Raw genomic sequence first — 21,971 nt, forward strand, 5'->3', positions numbered from 1 at the left:
CTATTGCGAAAATATTTTTCATTGAATAGCGTTTTGTAAGGGTTAGAAATACTGCCTCAAAATGTGTATTAACATTTTAAACGGAGCCACTGTGGACCTTCTGTACGGTAGAATCTAAATGCAGGATGAAAACTGCCACTCACGTGATTCTCAAATTCTGGTGGATACTTTGAAGGCTGGTTCTGGTTTGTCAGCATTGCTCCTGCATGCCGGCATTTGGCAAAGGTCGGCTTTGGCTCCATCCCGCCCGGTAAGTGACACTAGAGCCACATATAAGCCCCTCCCCTGAGCGCTGACGTCAGTTCCCTGCTTTTCGACTTGGATCTGGAGGTAACTCCTTCTTTTCTTCGTCATCTAACAAGTTATTTTCTCCTCATTTTTCCAATGTGTCACCTCCTAAAACTGTAGGCTTTAAACCTTGTTAAGCCTTAAAGGGATTGTTGCAAACACAATGGTGTGCCTCTAATATCTAGGGTCAGGCCACAACTTCAAGTCATATCTGGTGTATACTCCGATTAGCCCGAAGGAGATGTGGGATCGCGACGTCAAGCTGCCGAACATGGTAACAAATCAGGAAAAGATTGCTCCTATTTTAAGTTGAGGACTCTGACCTGTCCCTGTCTTCTGGGTCGGTTGTGCAGCAGGTCACGACTGGACTCAAAGACTTCAGGTACGTCTAAATCAAAGGGAGGAAAAGCACAAGAAGTCTAAGCGGACCTTGCTCAGTCTCTCCAAGTTCCTTCTGAGAAGTCGTAAGGATGTCAAGATGGTCTCATTCTTGGTCCCCTGCTGGGGAACTTATTCTGCAGCTGATTCCCATGCACCTTGAGTTTCCGGGTCGATCAGCAATGCCACATCAACTTGAGGTGTTTAAAGATGCCATGTTTCTCATCTTCAGCACCTAAGTTGCTCCCTTTGGTGCGCCTTCGGACCCCAGAGATCTTCTGATGTTTCTAGCAGATTACTACATGTGGGCTCAGAGCAGATTATGACCTCCGAAGCCACAATGAGTCCAGCTCCAACTCCGGAGCTCATCCCAATGTAAGCGCTATGATCCACACCAGCTTGTGTCTTAGTGCTGGCACCAGCAGTGGAGGAGGATGTTGATCCAATGGTTCTGTCTGACTTTGAACCTAATCTGTCCAAAACAACAACAAAAAAGCAGGGTGTGAGTTCAGTCCCTATGGGCCTGGCCCCTAACCTTTCCAACATATGCTAGACAATGCTTTTCCCTAGAGGCCAACCTCCAGTACTCCAGTGACTCAGAGCCAACCTGCATTTGGCGATGATGGTGATGATAGTGGTGGTGGGGATACTTTTTCCTCACAATACTATGAGGACATTTTCTGTATCGTTCTGCAAGAGGCCAGTGACCTATAAAAAGTGCCCTGACAGACAGGGCTGATGTTCTTCTCTGGCCTGTCTACAGAATACTCTGCGTCCTCACCGTGGTTGCTAGAAGGGTAGCTGAAGTCCTGGTTCTGCGTTGTAGAATGTTCATTGATGGTCATAAACGCTTAAATAATTCTCTACTGTTTGCACAGCCTCTGGAATGCCAGTAAAATGTTAATTACTCTGGAAACAGTTTTATATAATGTCTTTACTTATGAATCTTTGAAGTATATCTGTTGAATGTAAGGCCGTAAATAGGTGTTGTTTGTCATTAATTTTGAATTAGAAAACTCCCATTTTAAATATAAAAAACTTAATTGTAGCATTCTTCGATAGAAAACATAGCACATCGGTACTATAAAGTGAAGAACATGAATGTAAAAATAAAACCCATAGGCTTACTTTTATCAGATTGAAAAGGGAGTCTATCCCTTTAAGAACCTGGGAGGCATCCCAACCCAGCATGCCTTGTGGTGGCAGTTGCCTGTCTCACTCATTTCATTTTTCTGGGCAAAAAGTGAAAGGAGTAGGTTTGTAATCATATGTATGAATATACAGCCTATACGCCAGCAGTCAAGGAGCAGGTTGGCTCTTTTATGACTTAGTGAAGATTCATATGATGCAGTAAACCTTTCTTCTGCATCGTAGGATCTTCATTAATAGTAAACGCTTGACTGGAGTAAAAAGCTAAAGATAAAGAAAAAAGTACCTGCTGGAAGTTAAAAAGAACCCGTATAGCCTACAGATGAAAGACTTAAGTTCATGAAGATGAAAACTATCTATATAAACAAATGCCAATCCAATATAAGCTGACTTAAAGCGATTCCTGAGAGTTTCTTATGGAACTCTAGCTTCAGCAGAGGTATCATTGCCTAGACCAGCGATTCCCAAGTTGTGGGTCGCAATCCACTAGTGGGCTACAGGATGATTTTTGGTGGGTTCAGATAGTCCGAGCAATAAAGATTCTTTTAAATCCTCTGTTTATCTTGACACATTGCTGGTGCTTCAAAGAAAGAGGTCAAATGACAACCTATGTCTTCTGACTAATTGCTTTTTTTTTTTTTTTTTTTTATAACATGGGGCTCGGTGTTTATTTTTCTTTCTCCCACTACAAAGTGAAAGGAGTTTTTAAAATGAATTATGTGACTTGTCAGTTTTGCCACCCTTCTAGTTTTCAACCAAATCAACTACCCCCTCCCCCACCACTACCACCACTCTTTTCAAGGCCAGGGTCTGCGGTTGAGCCAAAACGTCCAGTTCACTGTTCAGTCCCCTGCCCTCCTCGCCACCAAACCACTTTAGCATGCCTTCAGAAGCGCATGATCATCTGTTTGGAGGCAGGATAGGGTATTACCTCCCAAGATGGTGGAGCATTACATCTAACAGATGGGTGCTCCAGATAGTCGCAACAAAGATATGACCTTTCATTCCTTTCAGATCAGCCCCATATTGCACCTACTTCAAAGCAGCTGTCATGTGACCGTTCTACAGCATGAGATCCTGGATTTTATTTTAATAAGGGAGCCTCCGAGAGAGTTCCAGCATCAGAAATAAGGACTGGATGTTACTCTTGTTATTTCCTAGTGACCAGGAGGAAGGAATCTTTCTTCTTATGTTACATCTGTTTCTTCTCAATTTCTTCCTCCAAAAGGACAAGTTCAAGATGCTGACATTGTTCCAAGTTCTGTCTTCCTTGAATCCAAAAGGCTGGATGGTAGTGCTGGTTCAAAGTCTGCTAAGAGCATTATCTGATAGACGTCTAGTTGCAGATTCCTTCCCTTAGAATTTTCCCCCAGGCGTCAGACTGGATCTGGAGATTTTTCTTCGAGCAATACCTTTGCGCATTCGTAGGTGGCGTCGGTCAACTCCGCGGGCGGCGTGGTCGCCGCTCTGACGTCGGGAGTAGTATATAGATGCCGCCCTCGCGCAGTGATGTCAGTTCTTTTCTTTCCGCGCCACGCGAAGATCCGGAGCGAGCTACCCTTGCTATTTTTTGGCCGAATTCGACCGTTTTGTCGCGTTATTTTCTGTGCGACTTTGGTGCATCGCGGATGTCCCCGAATACCGGGTTCAAGCAATGCGAGGACTGTCATCGGACGATGTCGGTGACAGATCGTCACCGCGTTTGTCTGTGGTGTCTCGAGCGTGACCACGACCCGATGTCTTGCTCCTAGTGCCTGGGCATGCACCCGAAGGCTTTGAGGGAGCGGTCCCTAAAGCTAATGGCGGCCCGGCACTCGACTCCACTTAGGTCCTGGTCTCGTTTGAGAGGAAGGTCTCGATCGGTCGCGGAGTCATCGCCACTCGTCTTCTTCTAAATCCTCGGTCAAGGTAAGAAGAAGTCGAAGAAGTCTCATTGCTCTCCGAATTCGCCCCATTGCTCGGCCGATGCGATGTGGGAAGAGCGTCCACGCACTGGACCTCCGTCCTAAGAGCCCGTGTCTGGGTCTGCTCCGCGCTTCCCAGAGTTTCCTGGAGCGGGAGCGACCCCGACCCAGCTGAAAGAGTTTTATGAGGCCATGTGCCTCCTATTTGAGCGGTCCCACCCAGATACGGTGCCTTCGGGCCCAAGGGGTTTGGCTGAGGGGCCTTCAGGTTCCGCACCGGCGGCTTCAGCTCCACCCACCGAGGTCACCTCCGGAGCCAGTCGCCCCCTTGAGACCTTCTCCGGGGCCGGGTCGATTATTGATGCTCCTGACGTCTGTGGTGTCCACTATCGACGTCGACCTGATTCTTATCCCCGACGACTCAATGCCGCCTTCGAGTTCGGTGGGGCTTATTCGCCCCAGGTCGGATTTGGACCCTTTTTCTTATGGGTACGAATATGGGGAGGAATTGGAGGGGTCCCTGACCCTTATGAATGCCAGGATGACCCTGCCATGGACTGGGCTCAGGAACTGGGCAAAGCCAGTGGTCTGGATACTTCTCCTGATGCTGGCATGCTGTCTCCTCCTACCGTGGCTACGGCAGAGGGAGCAACTTATGGTATGGTGCTCAGTAGGGCAGCTGAGGTCCTTGGCCTCGAGCTTCCCACTGTTGTGGTCAGGTCTAATCTCCTGACGGAGGTGCGTCAGCCTGGGCCTTATACTTCACAACCCCTTTTGCCTTTTAATGAAGCCCTCACCGATGTCCTTGGGGTACATGGTCCAAACCCAATACAGGGGCTCCTGTGAATAGGGCTATCACACGCCACCATCGGCCTGCTCCAAACAACCCTAAATTCCTGTCGCAACACCCCACGCCTGAGAGTCCTGTTATCCAGACTTCCTCTTCTTCAGGCGCATTCCCTTCTGCACCCCCGGATAGGGAATCCAAAAGGCTGGAACAGTTTGGCAAGAAGTTGTTTTCTTCCTCCAGTCTAGCGCTGCAGTCTGTGAACACTGCATTCCTTTTGGGCCGCTATACCCACTCTTTGTGGGATACGGTTGCGCAGGTCCTGCAGCAGATACTGGAGGAGGTCTGTGCTATCGTCTCCCAAGCTGTGAACGATGGGAGAGATGCGGCAAAGTTCACAGTCCGTTGTGGGCTGGACACGACCTACTCTGGGCAGATCGGTTGCTACGACGGTGGCCTTACGATGCCACGCCTGGTTACGTACTTCTTGTTTTTCGGGGGATGTCCAACAGTCACTCATGGACATGCCCTTTGATGGCTCCCGTCTCTTCGGAGACAAAGCGGAATCGGCCTTGGAGAGATTCAAGGATTCCCGGGTTACTGCTCGGTTCCTCGGTCTTTCTTCTGCCCCTCGCCCACCACAGTCTGCTTTTTGCCCCTTTTGTGGCCACAGAAGAGGCTCCCTGTCACGTCCTCCACACAGCCACAGTGCCTTGCACGCTGGGCAGCCTATGCGTGGCCGAGGACGCAGAATCCCACGTGGCCGTGGCACAGGGAGCCAGAGGTCTGTCCAGTCCACCTCTGCCCCCGCTGCAGCCTCCAAACCCTCCTAGTCTGTCCCCTCACTCCCGTCCAGTTGGTGGCAAAATTCACCATCACTTGCCCCACTGGGAACATATCACCACGGACAGGTGGGTTTTGCAGATCGTTCGAAAGGGCTACTCCCTCCCTTTCAAATCTGCTCCACCACCATCCTTCAATCACCTTCCAGAGAATCATTTGGTGCTTCTCCGCCAGGAAGTCGCAGCTCTCTTGGCCAAGGGAGCTATAGAAAAGGTCCCTGTGCCAGAAGTAGATTGTGATTGTTTTTCCTGCTACTTTGATACCGAAGATGGACAAGGGCTTACGTCCTATCCCAGACCTTCGGGACCTAAACTACTTCCTCGAGAAGGAGAAATTCAAAATGCTCACCCTGGCTCAGGTTTTGTCTGCCTTGGACCCAGGAGACTGGATGGTAGCGTTGGACTTGCAGGATGCTTATTTCCACATCCCCATCCTGCCTACCCACAGACGTTACCTACGATTCGTTTTGGGTCACGAACACTTTAAATTTACCGTGCTCCCCTTCGGCCTTGCCCGCGCCCCTCAGGTGTTCACGAAAGTGATGGTGGTGGTTGCAGCTCATCTGCGCAGGTTAGGGGTTTGTCTTTCCCTACCTCAACGACTGGCTGTTGAAGGTGGACTCACCCTAGAAAGTCATCTGCCACCTTCAGACTACTGCGAACATCCTTCACGTGCTGGGGTTCACTATAAATGTGCCATAGTCACACCTGACCCCCTATCAGTCGCTCCCTTTCATCGGATCGGTTCTGGACACAGTACAGTTTCGGGCTTATCCTCCTGAAAAACGAGTCCAAGACAATTCAGGCTGTGATTCCGATCTTTCAGCCTTGGTCTTGGATTGCGGTGAGACTGACTCGTAGGCTGCTGGGCCTCATGGCCTCCTGCATCCTACTAGTAACACATGCCCGATGGCATATGCGGGCTCCTCATTTGGACCGAAAGTTCCAGTGGGTGCAGCATCAGGGGAATCCCTCTGACCTGGTCCACATCCCGGAGTGGACTGCAAAAGGCCTGCAGTGGTGGCTTTTGAAACTGCATTGCGTCCACGGCAGATCCCTCTCCCTTCCCCAACCTGATCTCTCTATAGTGACAGATGCGTCACTTCTGGGTTGGGGTGGCCACATGGGAGAGGCGGAGATCAGAGGACTCTGGTCTTTGGCGGAGTCGGGGCTCCATATCAATCTGCTGGAGCTCCGGGCGATCGGGCTTGTGTTGAAAGCATTCCTTCCCTCTCTCAAAGGGACAGTGGTGCAGGTGTTCACGCACAATACTACCGCCATGTGGTATTGCAACAAACAGGGCAGAGTAGGGTCCTGGACCCTCTGTCAGGAGGCACTACGCCTCTGGACATGGCTGGAACATCAGGGCATTACACTGGTGGTTCAACATCTGGTGGGTTCCCTCAACGCCAGAGCGGACAAACTCATCCATCGATGCACAGCCAGTCACAAATTGCGTCTCCATCCGGAGGTAGCGCAAGGTCTCTTTCAGCAGTGGGGAGAGACTTGGTTAGATCTGTTAGCCTCCGCAGAGAACGCGCAATGTCAGCTGTTTTGCACATTGGAGTTTCCAAGGTGGCACTCGGAGATGCTTTTCGTCTTGAGTGGAACTCTGGCCCCCTTTACGCCTATACCTCTTCTACCCATAGTTCTCAAGAAAATCAGGAACGACCGGGCCCAAGTCATCTTGGTGGCTCTGGACTGGGCATGGAGTCAGACTGCCTCTGCAGGCGGATCTTCTGTCGCAGCAACAGGGGATAGTTCTTCACCTGAACCTGTCCAACCTCCCCCTTCATGCGTGGAGATTAAGCGGCAACAGTTGATGGCTTTTGCCCTTCCACCCAAAGTCTGCAATGTTACTGTGGCAGCCGGGCGTCCATCAATTAAAACTGTATACGCCTGTCGTTGGAATACATTTGTGGCATGGTGTATCAACAATTCTGTTGATCCCCTTTCTGCCCCTCTATCCGAGGTTCTTCTGTTCATTCTTTCTTTAGCCCAGCAGGGCTCTGCTTTGGGCACCCATAAAGGGTATTTATCTGCCATCTCAGCCTTTCTTAGGCTACCTGATCAGCCCCCACTTATTTCCTCCCACTCCATTCATCGTGCCTCAGTGGGACCTTAATCTTGTACCTACTTATTTGACGTGTACCCCCTTTGAGCCAATGCATAATTGTCCCTTGCGGATCCTTACCTTCAAAACTGTCTTTCTGGTCACTGTCACCTCTGCTCGCAGGGTGAGTGAACTACATACAGGCCCTATCCTCAAAGCCTCCATACTTGTCTGTGCATCCTGACAAAGCTGTGTTGCGCACTAGGGCTTCCTTCCTTCCTAAGGTGGTTAAACCCTTTCATGTAGGCCAGTCCATCACTTTGCCTACTTTCTACGCACCCCCACATCTTTCCCGTGAGGAGGAGACTCCACCGTCTAGACCCAAAAAGAACATTGGCGTTCTACCTCAATCGTACTAAAGATTTCCGGGTTGACGGTCCACTCTTCGTTGGGTTTGTGGGTGCAAAAAGGGGAAGGTGGTGCAAAAGCGTACCATCTCTCGATGGGTGATTCTTTGCATCAAAATGTGCTACAATTTGGCCAAGAAGCACTCTCCTGAAGGCTTGCGAGCTCATGTCACCAGCGCAACTGCTTCTTCCACTGCGTTAGCACGTGGAGTTCCTGTCCTGGATATCTGCCAGGTGGCTACGTGGGCGTCCCTCCACACGTTTGCTAAGCACTACTGCCTGGGCAGTCAGGTCCGTCGTGACTGCTATTTTGGTTGTTTGGTCCTTCAGGACTTTCTAGTATGAACCTTGTTCGCAGCCCACCACTGAGGATGGCATTGCCTGGGTATCTATTCTAAGGTAAGGAATCTGCAACTAGAAGTCTATCAGATGTACAAGTTACTTACCTTCGGGAAAGAACTATCTGGTAGAGACACATTCTAGTTGCAGATTCCTTACCGCCCACCCATCCTCCCCGCTTGTGAACTGATTTCTAGGGACAAGGATTCCCCCTTTCAGGTCCTTGGCTCTGGCGCACCAATCTCAGTGTTCTTAGCAGCTCTGAGTTTGGCGTGGAAAGTCGTTAAAAGAAACTGACGTCAGTGCGCGAGGGTGGCGTCTGTATACTACTCCCGTCATCATCAAGGTGACTACGACGCCCGCAGAGTTAACCAACGCCACCTACCGACACGCAAGGGTATTGCTCGACGATAAATCTCCAGATCCAGTCTGACGCCTGGGGGAAAAATCTAAGGTAAGGAATCTGCAACTAGAATATGTATCTACCAGATATTTAGTTACCATAGGTAAGTAACTTGTACTTCAGTTCTCTGTGCTTGGGGAGTGGGTTCTCTGTGCTTGGGGGGTGTCTCTGTCAACATGGCTAAGACACACCTTCATGGAGCAGTCCTGAATATGGTGCAGGTCCAAGCCTTCACTCCGGATCAGCAATTCTAGGGCATTTGGGCTACGATCTTGATGCTTCTGCCTAGGTCCTTGGTCTTAGTGAGAATGGCTATAAGACTTCGTAGTCTCTTCCATCCTGCTGGTGGACTACCCAGATGGCATATACGTGCTCCGCAGCGGGATCAGAAATCTAAGTGCAACCAGTGCATAAGAAACCTTTTGGATTCTAGCCAGGATTTGTTTCTTGGGAAATCTCTCTTAGTTTTGCATAAGGACAAACCGCATAACACACACTCCAACTTCGAGGACATGAAGAATATAGTGTACATTCAAAACATCATGTAATCACCCAGGAAATGGGTTAGGACCAGACATCAGTAAGGCAAATAATAATTTTCCTTGTTAATGATTACAGCAGGCCTGGGATTTCCTCATCCAACTCGTGGGTGGGGTATAGTCTGCCTGTTAATAAGGCAAGCAGATGCCAGCCTCCCCTAACTATCCTCTGCGCTCCCCTCTCTCCAAGGACCCCATAGGATTCCCTTCAGAATTTAGAGGAGACTGCTCATGACCTGCAGTTGTGACTGTTTGACTGCAGTTGGACCAGCAGCAGACCCATTTCCCAGCCGCACCCAGAGCTGACTGGTGACAGACGCATTGTTATTGGGTTGCAGAGGTCATCTGGGAGATATGGAGAACAGAGGAGTTTGGTCTCCAGCGGAGACCCACCTCTCTATCAGTCTGTTGAAGTTGAAGGCTATTTTCTTGTCATTTAATGCCTTTCTACTGTCCATCAAAGAGAAGCTGGTCCAGGAGGTCACAGACCGCACCACTGCTGTGTTGTACTGCAACTAATGGCTGAGTGGGGTTCTGGGTCGTGTAGTATGGAGACCTGCGCCTCTGGAACTGGCAGGACAACTCCTTGGTCGTGAACCACCAGGTGGGATCTTACAATGCAGGGCAAACCAATTTAGCTGGAGACACCAAGCAGATTATGAATGGCAGCTACACCTGGAGGTGGTGCAGGGCATCAACCAAGGATGGAGAGAGAGAGACTAGCTTTATTACTATGCCACTGCAGAGAGCCCGCAGTGTCAACAATTTCGTGCCTTGGAGTTTCCAAGAAGGCTTTCAATTGGATGCACATTCCTCCGAGAGTTAACTGTATGACTTCTGTATGCCTTCCTTTTGCTGCTTCTCCTGCTTCTAGTTCTGAAGATCAGAAACAACCAGGCTCAAGTAATCCTAGTGGCTCCAAATTGGGCCAGGAGAGTGTGGTACATAGAAATTCCAACTGTGTTCATCTGTCCTCTGATAAGGCTTGCACTTTGAGAAGACCTGATGCAGAAGCAAGGCATGGTCTTTCACCCAATCCTGCTCAGTCTATTCCTACATGTGTAAAGATTATGCAGTGGCAGATGACTGCCTTCGACCTCCTTCCATAATAGTTGATGTCATTCTAGCAGTTATGCGTCCCGCTACAAAATCTATTTGTGCCTGACTCTCTGATAGGTTTGTGGCCTGTTGTAATTCTCACTGTAGAGACTCATTACAGCGTTAAAGCTTATTTGTTTGCACTTTAGGCCTTTTTGTTTTTACCAGACCCACCATCCTCGTTTTAATCACCTCTTATGATGAGTTTCCTTAAAGTTAAAGGTCCGTTCCATATATATCCCACCCAGACCTTTTTCTAATGACGCAGTAGGTACTTTAATTTGGTTCTCACTTTTCTTATGTGCACCCCTTTTGAGTTGATGCACAGCTATCATTTGCATCTACTGACTCTCAAAACAGTCTTTCTCATAGCGATATCTTCAGCTCGTTGCATGAATGAGCTACAAGCTCCTCCATACAACACATTGTTCTCAAACATATAGATACTATGGGCTAGTGCAGCGTTTCTGCCAAAGATTGTGACACCTTTTCATGTTAGACAATCTATCACCCTTCAGGCATTTTTAGGTCCTCCTCATCCCTCGAAAGAGGAGGAGAGGTTTAGTCTTCTGGACCCCAAAAGAGCCTTGACCTTTTATAATGATCATGCCAAGAACCATCAAGTTGACGACCATCACTTTGTTGGGTGGATTGGAGCAAAGAAGGTTCTGGCAGTTCAGAAAAGGAACATATCATGGCTGAATAGTCCTCTGTATTAAAATCTGGGCCAAGAAGCAGCCTTCAGAGGTCTGAAGGCTTATTTGACCAGAGCTAAGGCTGCTTTACTGTGTTGGTATGCAGTGTGCCTGTTCTGCCCATGTTAAATGTGATTTGGGCATTAGTCCACACATTCACAAAGCACTACTGCCTTTTGATAATCCAGTCTGGTAGAAGGGACACTTTGCTGTTTGGTTCTGCTGGACTTTTTGGTCTGAGCAATTCCACAGATCCACCATCTTAAGTGGTATTGCTTTAGTAACTGTTCCAAAGGTGAGGATTCTGTGGTTGGAAGTATCTATCAGGAGGTACTTACCTTCTTAATACTCTTTCTTGTGGCTACTCCTTCTAATCACAGATTCCTCCCCACCCTTCCACTCCTGGTTTCTAAGTAATGGACTTTTTTATCCATTTGTAAAAGTGTTCCAATTTAGAGATCTGCCACTGTCACTTCTGATTACTTGTTGAGATCTTTGTCCCACGGTGCTGACGTAGTCAAAAAAGAAAATTACTTCAGTGCACGGAATGATGCTTACATGTGGCTCTGACACCACTTCCAGGGTGGGATGAATTGGAGCAGAGCTGCATGGCTTCCCCTACTGATGTGCAGGAACAATGCTGAGAAAGATCTCCGGATCCAGTGTGGTACCCATTGGTATTCACAATGTGAGGAACCTGCAGTTACATGCTGTATCCCGGAGAAAGTGTGTTACAGCGGTAAGTAACTTGTTCTGCTGCTCTGAGAATACGAGAATGAACTTTTTAAGCAAATACTTTGTTGAAAGCAATTTGTTTATTTTATAACGGGGGGAGGGCGATACACTTTTACGGACTCACTCGGAGTGCCACAGTAAGATTCAAATTATTTGCAAACTGTGCTTGCACTTGATTTGAAATTGCGGGATTTACTGTAATTGCACTTCAACCCCCGTTTTTGCCCTCATTCTTCCCTTCAGGTAAGAATTTGTGCAGCCTAAACTATGTGCTTAGGGTATTTAGTGTACATTAAACAAACGCCATTTAGTCCATTTACTCACAGTATTGCCTGTGGCCAATGGATAAATCAGGTGCAAAAGGGCATTTTAAGGAGGTTTTATTTTACAATAATGTTGTCCTCATTGTTTGTCTTGGTTCAGCATTACATTCCTGTTAGCGTCTGTTTCCATATTTTATTACAAATGTATAACCTTTTAAGAAAAAAATTTCCTCGACCTAGTAAGTAGAGTTAGCTAGATGACTCCTTATTCATATCAAACCATTTTTTGTTCCAAAACTGGATTTAGCTTTACCAAATCATTTGTTTTCAGGTATTAATCCCATTGGATTGCAATCAAAACTACATGTCCTTAAGTGCGCTATTTTAACAAACAAAAAAAAGTTTTCTGGCAACTATAACAGTAAACCTACCGGCACCTCCGCCACTATTAAGACCTTCACAATTACCCATATCATGTAAACAATTATGAAGCTGCCAATGCCTACCATATTTTTCTTTCACTGAAACCAGTTAGATGTCAATGAATAATTGGAGTCAACGGCACAGATGAACCCGTTATTTTCTCTTAGGCCTTTTTTGAGGGTGTATTCGAATACTATATCCAATTCTCATTGAACCAAAACACGTATCATACAGTTAGCAATACATGCTCCTTTACTGTCTTATATTCTCATAAAATTCCTCATAAATGTTATGTTGCCTGCCTTAAAAAATGACTTTCATTCATTTCTTTTATAGTATTTCACAGTTAATGCAGTTATATATTGCCTGCATCGGTTGAAAAAAATAAGGTAGATTTCTTTCGTGACATTGAATGCTGATTTGCACAAATGACTTTGCCTATGCCTCGGGATATCAGAGAAAATATACAAACTGAAAACAAATATATTTAAAACAATAGCATTAATGTTTTCCTGTTCACGCATACTAACTTGCTTTCTAGTCATATTTGCATTTAAAATGAACATTTAGAGCCTTACTTAAGAGTCATATTGTGCCTACGTTTTACTCTATTTGTATTTCCCTTCACATTTAGCCATGACTGCCTCCAGCAAGCCCTCGATTACAGAATGAACGACACACAACTCAGCTCCCTGCGATCCGTCCGCTTCTCTCCAGAAGGGCTTTATCTGGCTACTGTGGCAGATGATAGGTGAGCAGAGCATATGTGGCTCAACCATCTGTTGCACATTCAATATCTTTTAGATTAAATTCAGATAAAACATAACGTACACAAGGTCCCAGATCATAACCACACACAGTGTCATAAAATGGGCTTTTAATTTTATATCTAATCAGTAGCTTACCCTAATTCATGCACCTGATCAGCTGAAATGGTTTTTAGTTTCTTAGAATCCAATGACATAGTAGCAAAACATGTCAGAATTTCAAGTGTAACCTAAATGTATGTCAAAAATGAAAACGTGAATGCATTTTGGTAGATCCTTTTCTCATACTGTATGAATTTATGTTCTTTACTTGCCCCTTGATAAACATTGGATATGTTTTTTTTGACAAGAGTCGTGTTGAGTGTATTCTGTTGTAATGAAATTTGCAGGTATTTAGTTGTCTATGTAAACTAGCACCAAGTGACTCTCATAGTCCCTCCTTCCCTTTTCTCAGTTCCATTATTGTAGTCTGTTTTTTTTTCTTAACGTTTGTTTTGCCTTCTGCATCTCTCACAGTCGTATGCACAGTCTTATCCTTCCTGTAAGTTTGTTCTTGTGAATACCTAACTCTGCATCCTGGTTATCCCATTTTCCTTACTTACAGTAACCCCGAACTTATTTGCAGGACTAAAACCTGCTTCTCACTGTAGTCATTGCAGAAGTTTCTGTGGCAGGCACTATGAATATGTGACACAAGCAGTTGCAGAAACAGCCCTGTATGTCTTGTCTGTTGAACAGCAGTGGGGTGCATTCCAGTTCTCTGTGTATTTCGTAATTGGTAGAATGGTCCTAAAGAACCACTCGTGCAGTCAAAGGAAGAAAATAATAATATATTGGAGGACATTTACATTCATTTATAAGAAGTGGTTGAAAGGTAAATAGAAGTGATTGGAACCTGGGTGCAATATGAGCACCTCTCCCATTGAAAAAGCATAGTACATATTTAAAGACCCTCCATTTCCCACATGGAGGTCCTTCACTGGCCAAATACAACACGTGGAATTGGGTGAAGGAACCAGATAACAAAGCTATCTTTCCCCTGCTACCTAACTTACTTTTATTCAGATCGATGTGTCAAAGTCCAGGGAGTTGGATTCCACCACCCGGGAGCTGAAGTTCCTTAGAGAAGCTAATTCTGCAACCTCAGGTCGATTCTAGGTCCCTATTAGGGTGTGGTGATCCTTTTCAAATTTCTCTTTCCCTCTGGGCCCAGTGACAGGCTCCAACACTTGACCTTTCCTAACAAATTCTGGAGGACCAGATCTGTTTCTTGAACACCTGAAGACTTGATCCATGTACCTTCTGTATAGTTTATCCAGTAGTTTTAACGATGTAAGGCTTAGAGTGCTCCAGACCCACTTTGCTCTCAAGTACAATTCTAACTCAGTAAAGAAGGTTTTTAAGATGCTGAGTGAAAGACTGCACAACACTTGTTCACTTTTCCAGATTGCAGTTTGTTAAACTATGCCTTTCAGATCTCCCACCCTTCCTACACTCGGTGGTCCCTCAAGGCTCCACCATCTCCCCTTGTTAATTAATCTTTATATGGAACCGACTAGTCAGCTGTTGCTAGACAAAAAAAGCTGCACCAATATGCAGATGACATACAACTCTATATTAAAGTAGACAACCCATCTGACATCTCATATGTGAAATCCCACCTTGAAACTCTGAAATGGATTTTCTCCACTCCCCTGAAACTAAGCCTAGCAAAAAACGAATTCCTCCTTTCCTTCTCCATGGATACACTGCCTGCCAAAATGGCTTCTCTAACTTTCACTTCTAGGCATTACACTTAAGCAGGTCTCATCCTCGAGATCTTTAAACTTCACATTTTCACAGCCTCTTGATGATACCCTCCTTCCTTGGCTTAAAATGAATGCATCATACTAAGTGTTTTTCATAAAAAAACAGTAAAAATATGAAACGGTGTATTCTTCACACAGGCGTAGGTACGGTCTGCAGGGCATGCCTAAGTCATCTCACACTTCCACGCCTACCCCAAGACACGGCCATCCTTTGAGGCATTCCGAAATCCACTTCAGAACCCCTTAGTGCCACACTACATGCCACTACTTGCCTCCTCAGTAGAGTAAATATGATGGAACCTGGCTGAGTACCTCTTGAAACCAAAATTGAATTGGAGCTGGCCTGTTTTACTCATAGCACAGGGTATCTTGCTTTCTTAACTAATTGAACAGCAAACAGTGTGCTTTGTGAGCAGAACTGAACACTAAAGGCATTTTTAGTCTCTTGCTGGAGATCACAAAATATGTTTAAACCCTAAAATCAGGCACGCTCTAGTCAGGCTTCACAAATTTGCATCAATTGCATCAATTTGTTAGCCTTCTGGAAAAATAAGGAAACACATACTTTTTGAAAGTGCTGATAACGCGTCCTTTTATGTCGATTTTTTTACACATTAGGACTCGTTTTAGGCCAATGAATCTTGTGACCCAGTGGTGAGACACCGTAGGACGAGATAACTGATCCATATGTCAAGCAATATATCAATAATGTCATCAATATTCACCACCACAATGCACTTTACCTTGGTTATAGACATTAATCAAATTGTCGACGCAACCATGACCTTTCAGCCATGAATAACCACACCTTTGATAGAATTTTATGAATTTTATTTCCTATTAATTACAATCTACTAGCAGAAGTGTCAATCTCAAAACCAAGAATAATAATAGCATAGTCACAATATGGTAACTGTGATAAGATTTCATTAATGCAAGAATCACAAACATAAGAACATAGCACGCCGTGAACATAGATCAGAATACAAGAATATCACTTGAGTTTCAGTTCAGCATAGAGTAACGTCAGGCTTTGTCTATTTGTGTCAGTCAGAGTGATTACCTATCCTAACCACCAATTAGCATCAGCATGTTGGACTTCATGCAAATTAATTTAGAACATCAATTTAGAAAACATCTAGCTATGGCCTCTATTTAAAAATGAGCAGTTGGTCCCTAGAAAGGAAAAGCAAACAGACAAATTACAAATCGCATTGTCATAATTACCCTCCAAGGATTAAGTCAGCACACAGGATCAGTCTTCGTCTTCAGGACATCAGTCGAATCGCCATCAGTCTAACCTCGTCTAAAGGACAGGGGACACTTCCCTCATAAGGAGGAAGTCTGTGGGTGAGGATAGTTTATTAAGTCTCAGAGTCACCAAACAGAGTGACCGAGTTTCTTGGTAAAATCAATAGCATTCCCTACCTAGTTTCTTCTCCCTTCTGTGACATGAGTTTTTATCCCTTTTAAGTAATACCTTCCCCCAAAATTCTATTGGACATTCACTATACCCCACTATCTTTAACCTATCAAATTATACATTCGGTAATCCCAATTGTCACCCCACGATAATTTATAACACTTTGATTGGTCTTCATAATTGACGTCGTCGGAGGTGGCACCTCCGGTGGGTTTCTTCACCAATTGGCACGTTTCTTGGGTCATGAGTTCCTTTGTCCATGGTCAAATGTCCTTGTACATTTAGATTAATCTACTTTTGTTTCAAATTGTATTTGAATTCACACTAAGGCAGCTAGTATGCGGATGGGAACAAAATCTTGTTCGTTACATAAAACGAAGGAAAGGAACAAATGTAGGGTCATGGCCCTTTGCGAGTCAGCACACTGGAAAACAGAGAAAAATGCTTTAATATGAGCGCTTTGGCAGCCAAATCTACAACTTACGCTAACTTAAGGCCTATGAGATTTTAATACAAATGTAATATCGTGAGTGTTAATATAAATCATGGCATGAACAGTTTTACTTATCGTTGTTAGCTCACGTATATAATTATGACCACATACATTATAGTCGAATTCCAGATGCGCGTTTAAGCATTACTCTAATTATTGTTGTTTTCTACGCAGCATTGTTGATCATTGATATAAGCATTTCACGTCTAGTATATGTAATATTAAACTATGCTCTATCAGTGCCTTGCAAGCCAAGTCTCAAATTTGACCAGACTTGCATCGACTTCACTAGCTGCTTTTATACTATTAATGTATTTATCCTGTGCCACATAATTACCTTTCTGCATTTGTTCCTATCTTCGAATTGTTCTGTACCACTTGTCAGGCTCTCCACTGCCCTTTCGGTGAGGTGCGTGCTCTATAAATATTTGTAATAAAATAATATAAATTATAAAAATAAGCAGAAGATGAGTTCAACAGAGATTCCATAACTTCCAGATCATTCATCTGTGCTTGAGGCCCAGCGAGGAGCACAAGAATAGTTTCATACCAGTACACATCAAGACCATCCCAGGAGTCTGCTGGCGTGATAGATTTTGCTACTGATTAATACAAATACTTATACTGAGGAGAGTATGTGGTAACCTGCCCATAAAGGTGATGAGTGCAGCCCCTCCAGAAAATCTACTGTGATAATCTGAAATTGTGGGCAGGAGGCATTGCCACACTGCTCCATATTAACAGATTCACAGAGCGATCATAATTAAAACTGTCCACTTTGTCCTTTTCAGTTAGGGGTAAATCGATTAACGCTCCGCTGAAACACTGGGGCATGACATCACAGCATTCTACTTGCATGCAAAGTGTTGTACACCCACACCTCAAGTGAGTGATAGCTTGGGCCCTGCGCCCAGACTTGCTGTGATTTACAGCACTGGACCTTCCACATGACTAGCCACCATAAGGCTAGGGACCTGAAGCATAATAGAAGTGAAAGGAGAAAAACGCAAAAAGTGTGTGTGTGTGTTACTTTTCTGCCCTGACAGCGCCCCTCCATGCAGGCCACCTAATCCTGACGCCTAAGGCCACCCAGGGCATTTGTTACCATCGTAACATCATGGGACAATTTCTGCCGTGATCTTGGGCTTACCCCTAGCATAACTGTGCCCTTTCTTGACATATTGTGGACATCCTTGGTTAGATGGTGTTTACCACAGGCCTAATGGTATCATTTCGTGTCCTATTTTGTGTTTCTCTGATATGATGGGGCCCACACCTGGCGTACCTGTGATCATTCTTGGCATATTGTAGGCATTCTCTGTGTTGTAGTGCCTACCCCTGACATTGTCCCCATTTTTGCCACTGTAAAGGCACAATTTGTTTGTGTGGCAGTAGTCTATTATGTACTTGGTGAAAATAATTAGCTGATGAGACCCTCAAGAAATCAGACTGGCAAAGAGTCTATAGTAAATGCGGATCGGTGACTAGGAATGCCAGATTAAAATGTATTGTGTCTTTAGGATATATTTAACCCCTAACTGATTTACAAGATACAGCCTAAAAAGACCAGCCTGCCTCAAATGCAAAACGACCACAGTGAGTTAAATGAATATGAGGTGAACATGTGCCAGTTTGACTCTCATGGCTAATCAACTTGTCTGCTGGTCATGGTGTCATCCAAAAGAAGGGAGAAGCAGCAAACTAAAGCGCAAAAGTAGTGTTTGCCCTGGCGCTAAGAAAGATAGCTGTGTGCCACAAACAATTACTTGCTCCAAACTGAGACACTGAGAGTTTGATATGGTGAAATAGATAATGGTCGATTGTGGGGTAAGAAATTAACTGTGACCATCAGAGCAGTGAAAGAGGTATAGTGGAATAGTAGGTGGTATTGACCAAGTTAGAACTATCGACAAATTATAAACCCTTATAGGTTATGTTATCAATTAACTGAAACACAAGCAGAACTTCTGTACACCCAACAGTCATTTTGTAAACGCAACAGTACTCTTTGTGCAATTAAGCCAAAAGAAAACCACTGTTTATGCTGTTTTGGATAACCTGAAAATGTGGAAGTGCTTGCTCTGATTTATTAAGTTGTGAGAGGAGTGTTGACCCGAAACACACAAAGCTTTTAATGTTTAGTGTTGCAAGCTGTATACTATATATTATATGTTATGTTGTGATTTCCAAAACAAAATAAATGTAAAAAGAAATGATTAGCTGATGTCTGGTGATAAACCGTTATTTACTGAAAAATAATTGTTGGTATTTTTCCAAGAAAATTAGAAGGTTTTATTTATCTAAAATGAAGTCTCTATTTTCAGAAATGGGCATACTGGTGTTTGAGGCGAAGTTATTACATTTATGCATTGTTTTTAAAACTGATGTGTCAATTATAATTTATGTTAAGTTCAAGAGACCTTTTGTTGTTTCCTTTATGGCAGCTGTTGCTTCTTTCTGTAGCTGTTATTTTATAACTTGTTATGGCTATTTGTAAAGCACACTGTTAAGTGTGACAGTATCTTGGTGCTGATCAGTGTGTGTTGCCTAGCCCTGTCTATGGTAAGTTGGTTATTTGAAAAAAACAGGTCTTCAGCTTCTTGCAGTATTCAAGAAGAGAGGAGTAGGCTCTGATGTGCAGTGCAGGGCCGTTCCATGATTTAGGAGTGATGTAAGAGAACGCCCTTCTTCCTGGTCAAGCTCTGTGAATGTGTGGGTTGTCGGTGAGTAGGAGTTTAAAGGTGCTTGGGTGATTTGTGGAAGGAGATGGGACTGTCCAGGAAGGTGATGCCTACGTTTTTTGTGTGTGTGTTGGAGCTCCTGGAGGTGTGGTGTGATCAGGGATGTTTTAAGACATGGGCAAAGGTGGCAATTGCCCAGAGCCCCCATCTTCCAGGGAGCCCCCTGATAAAGTGATCATTCTCCCTCTCTATCACACCTTTGTTGGTTTCAATATCCAAACTTCACACTGCCTATGTCTCACTCTAACTTTCTCAGCTCAGTGCCTTTTTGAGGAATTTTGGGATTCTAGGAAAGAAGTTCTAGCTGTTTTTGCATTAACATATAATTCACTATCCTTTGACATCATGTTGTCTTGAATTAGCAGAACGTAGGCAATAAAATTCAAATTTGTTCTGAACAGGAGGCACCAAAATATTTCTTACCCAGGTCCCCAAAAATACTTAAAAGGACACTGGGTGTGATGCAAGTTTTGTGTGGGAGGTTGAAGATGAGTCTGCCTGAAGAGTTCTGGGTGGTTTGTAGTCTTCTATTGAGTTGCCTTTGATCCTGGAGTTAAGGGTTTTCCCATGTTCTAACTTGCCGGTGACTAGGGCATGAATGTCAGTTTTTCAAGTATTGCTTGGGAACCATTTGACAATCTTCCTCAGCAGCTTCAGGCATTCAAAGCAGGATGCTGTGATGGTGTGGACTTGTGCTGTTAAGTCCAGTTTGCTGTCAATTATTTTTCTGAGGTTCCTGCTGTGGGTCCAAGTTTGGCCGGCCACCTAGTGGAGTCCCAAGGTGAGGTGTTCTTGCTGAAGAACACTACTTGTCAGTGTAGAGCTTGAGACAACTGCCTTTCATTCAGGTAGCAACTTCGACTATGCAGGCGAATAACTTGTTTCTTGACTTTGGTTTCTTAGCGGAGAGGGAGAGTATGAGTTTCATGTCCTTAGTGTAGGATGTTCTTATGTAGATACATTACTTAATTCTGATTTAATGCACTTTCTTAACATTATCACTACTGTTCTGAGCCCTGAGCCTGTAAAACTGGTGTAACCTGTTCACTATCTGAACATACATGGTATTTGCGACCTGAGCAGTATCACTGTTCTGTTACCATGCAAGGTCTGTCCAGCTCTGCTGTGTCTGACCTGAGATTGTGTGCTTTGTGTAAATTTTAAGTCTTTCTATCTGTGCCTCCAAGTAGCTATGTGGTTAAAACACGATTGAGAATCAATTTAAAACTGCAAACCCAGATTTGTGTCCTGCCTGTAATACCTACATCTCTGAAGCCAATATGAGAGATTGTACTGCAAAAATCTACCTTTTGCCGTAGTTGTTTCTAAGTTTTCTTAGAGACAATAAACTACTTCTACTCTTGCTGATTGTCAGGCTTGTACAGTGAGATATGGTATACACCTCTTGCACAAGTTTGTACACTTTTCTTCTCTGCCTCCCAAAAAGAACATTTACACTGAGTATCAGCAACAAGCTTATTGCGCAACCACTGCTGAGGTCCGTGCATCTCACAGTCCTGCTGCCAGAACACTGGACAATTTTCAGTTAATGCAACTGAGGATTGAAGTCTACAGATGTAAGGTAGGAAGCCGAGAACAAGGTCACATGTGTTTTTCAGTGAGTAAAATCTGAAAGGGGGAACCAGCGCTAACGAATTTACAGCATACCTCCTTGTCCACCAGATTTGTACCTAAAAACTGAAAAAGGGGGGTCGTAGAGGCTCTGCTTTAAAAGGCTAATCTAGATGGTGGAATGGAGTACAGCTATCATCCAATCCTGTTATTACCATCAATAAATAGTATATATATGTGTGTGTGTATATATACTAGTGGTGGTCGCCACTAGGTAGTTATTGTTAGGACCATGTATCTTCAGAAAAAGCATTTTTTGACTTGCCTACATCTTTAGCACCGTTTGACGAATCTGCATGAAATTTCCCCCCAAAAAGTCCCCCAGTGATTATTGTTGTACATGGAAAGTTTCAGGGTGATCCGCCAAGCGAGGTAGAGAGAAAGGGAGGGAGGTAAAAAATAAAGTTGCGTTTCCCATGTTAATTCCCATAGGACCTTTAGGCACAACTACAGCCAGAAGCGCTGGATGGAATGACACAAAATTTGGCAGAAAGCTAGCTTTTGGGTATGCAGATCACACTTCTGCTTATCTGGTGTAAATCTGTTCAGTAGTTTTTGTGATATTAAAGGGAAAATACATTTGCACATCTTGGGACGAGGATTCTTCACAAATAAATTGCAAATGTATGCACAACTAGAAGCACTGTTATTGGCTGGCCACAACCTCACTAAAAAGATGCAGCTGAGAGGGTACCTAGGGTGAAAATAGAAATAAGTGGCATAAAGGGTCAGGGTGGAGGTACCCTGACCACAGGGGTGTGATATAGGGGTGTTTTAGGGTCCGATTATGGGTTTAAAATTAGT

The 21,971-nt window shown here is 44.5% G+C and overlaps 1 protein-coding gene across 2 annotated transcripts in view; it reads left to right on the plus strand.

Annotated features, from left to right (window-relative positions):
• WSB2 (WD repeat and SOCS box containing 2) overlaps positions 1-21,971 on the plus strand; it is a 242,773-nt gene that overhangs the window by 178,958 nt on the left and 41,844 nt on the right. For both annotated transcript variants that reach the window (XM_069214497.1, XM_069214498.1), the window contains exon 8: positions 12,938-13,054. In XM_069214497.1, the coding sequence (XP_069070598.1) occupies positions 12,938-13,054 (117 nt within the window). The remainder of the gene's footprint in view (positions 1-12,937; positions 13,055-21,971) is intronic.

Source organism: Pleurodeles waltl, chromosome 11 (genome assembly GCF_031143425.1).
Source record: "Pleurodeles waltl isolate 20211129_DDA chromosome 11, aPleWal1.hap1.20221129, whole genome shotgun sequence".
In the NCBI taxonomy this organism is placed as follows: Eukaryota; Metazoa; Chordata; class Amphibia; order Caudata; family Salamandridae; genus Pleurodeles; species Pleurodeles waltl.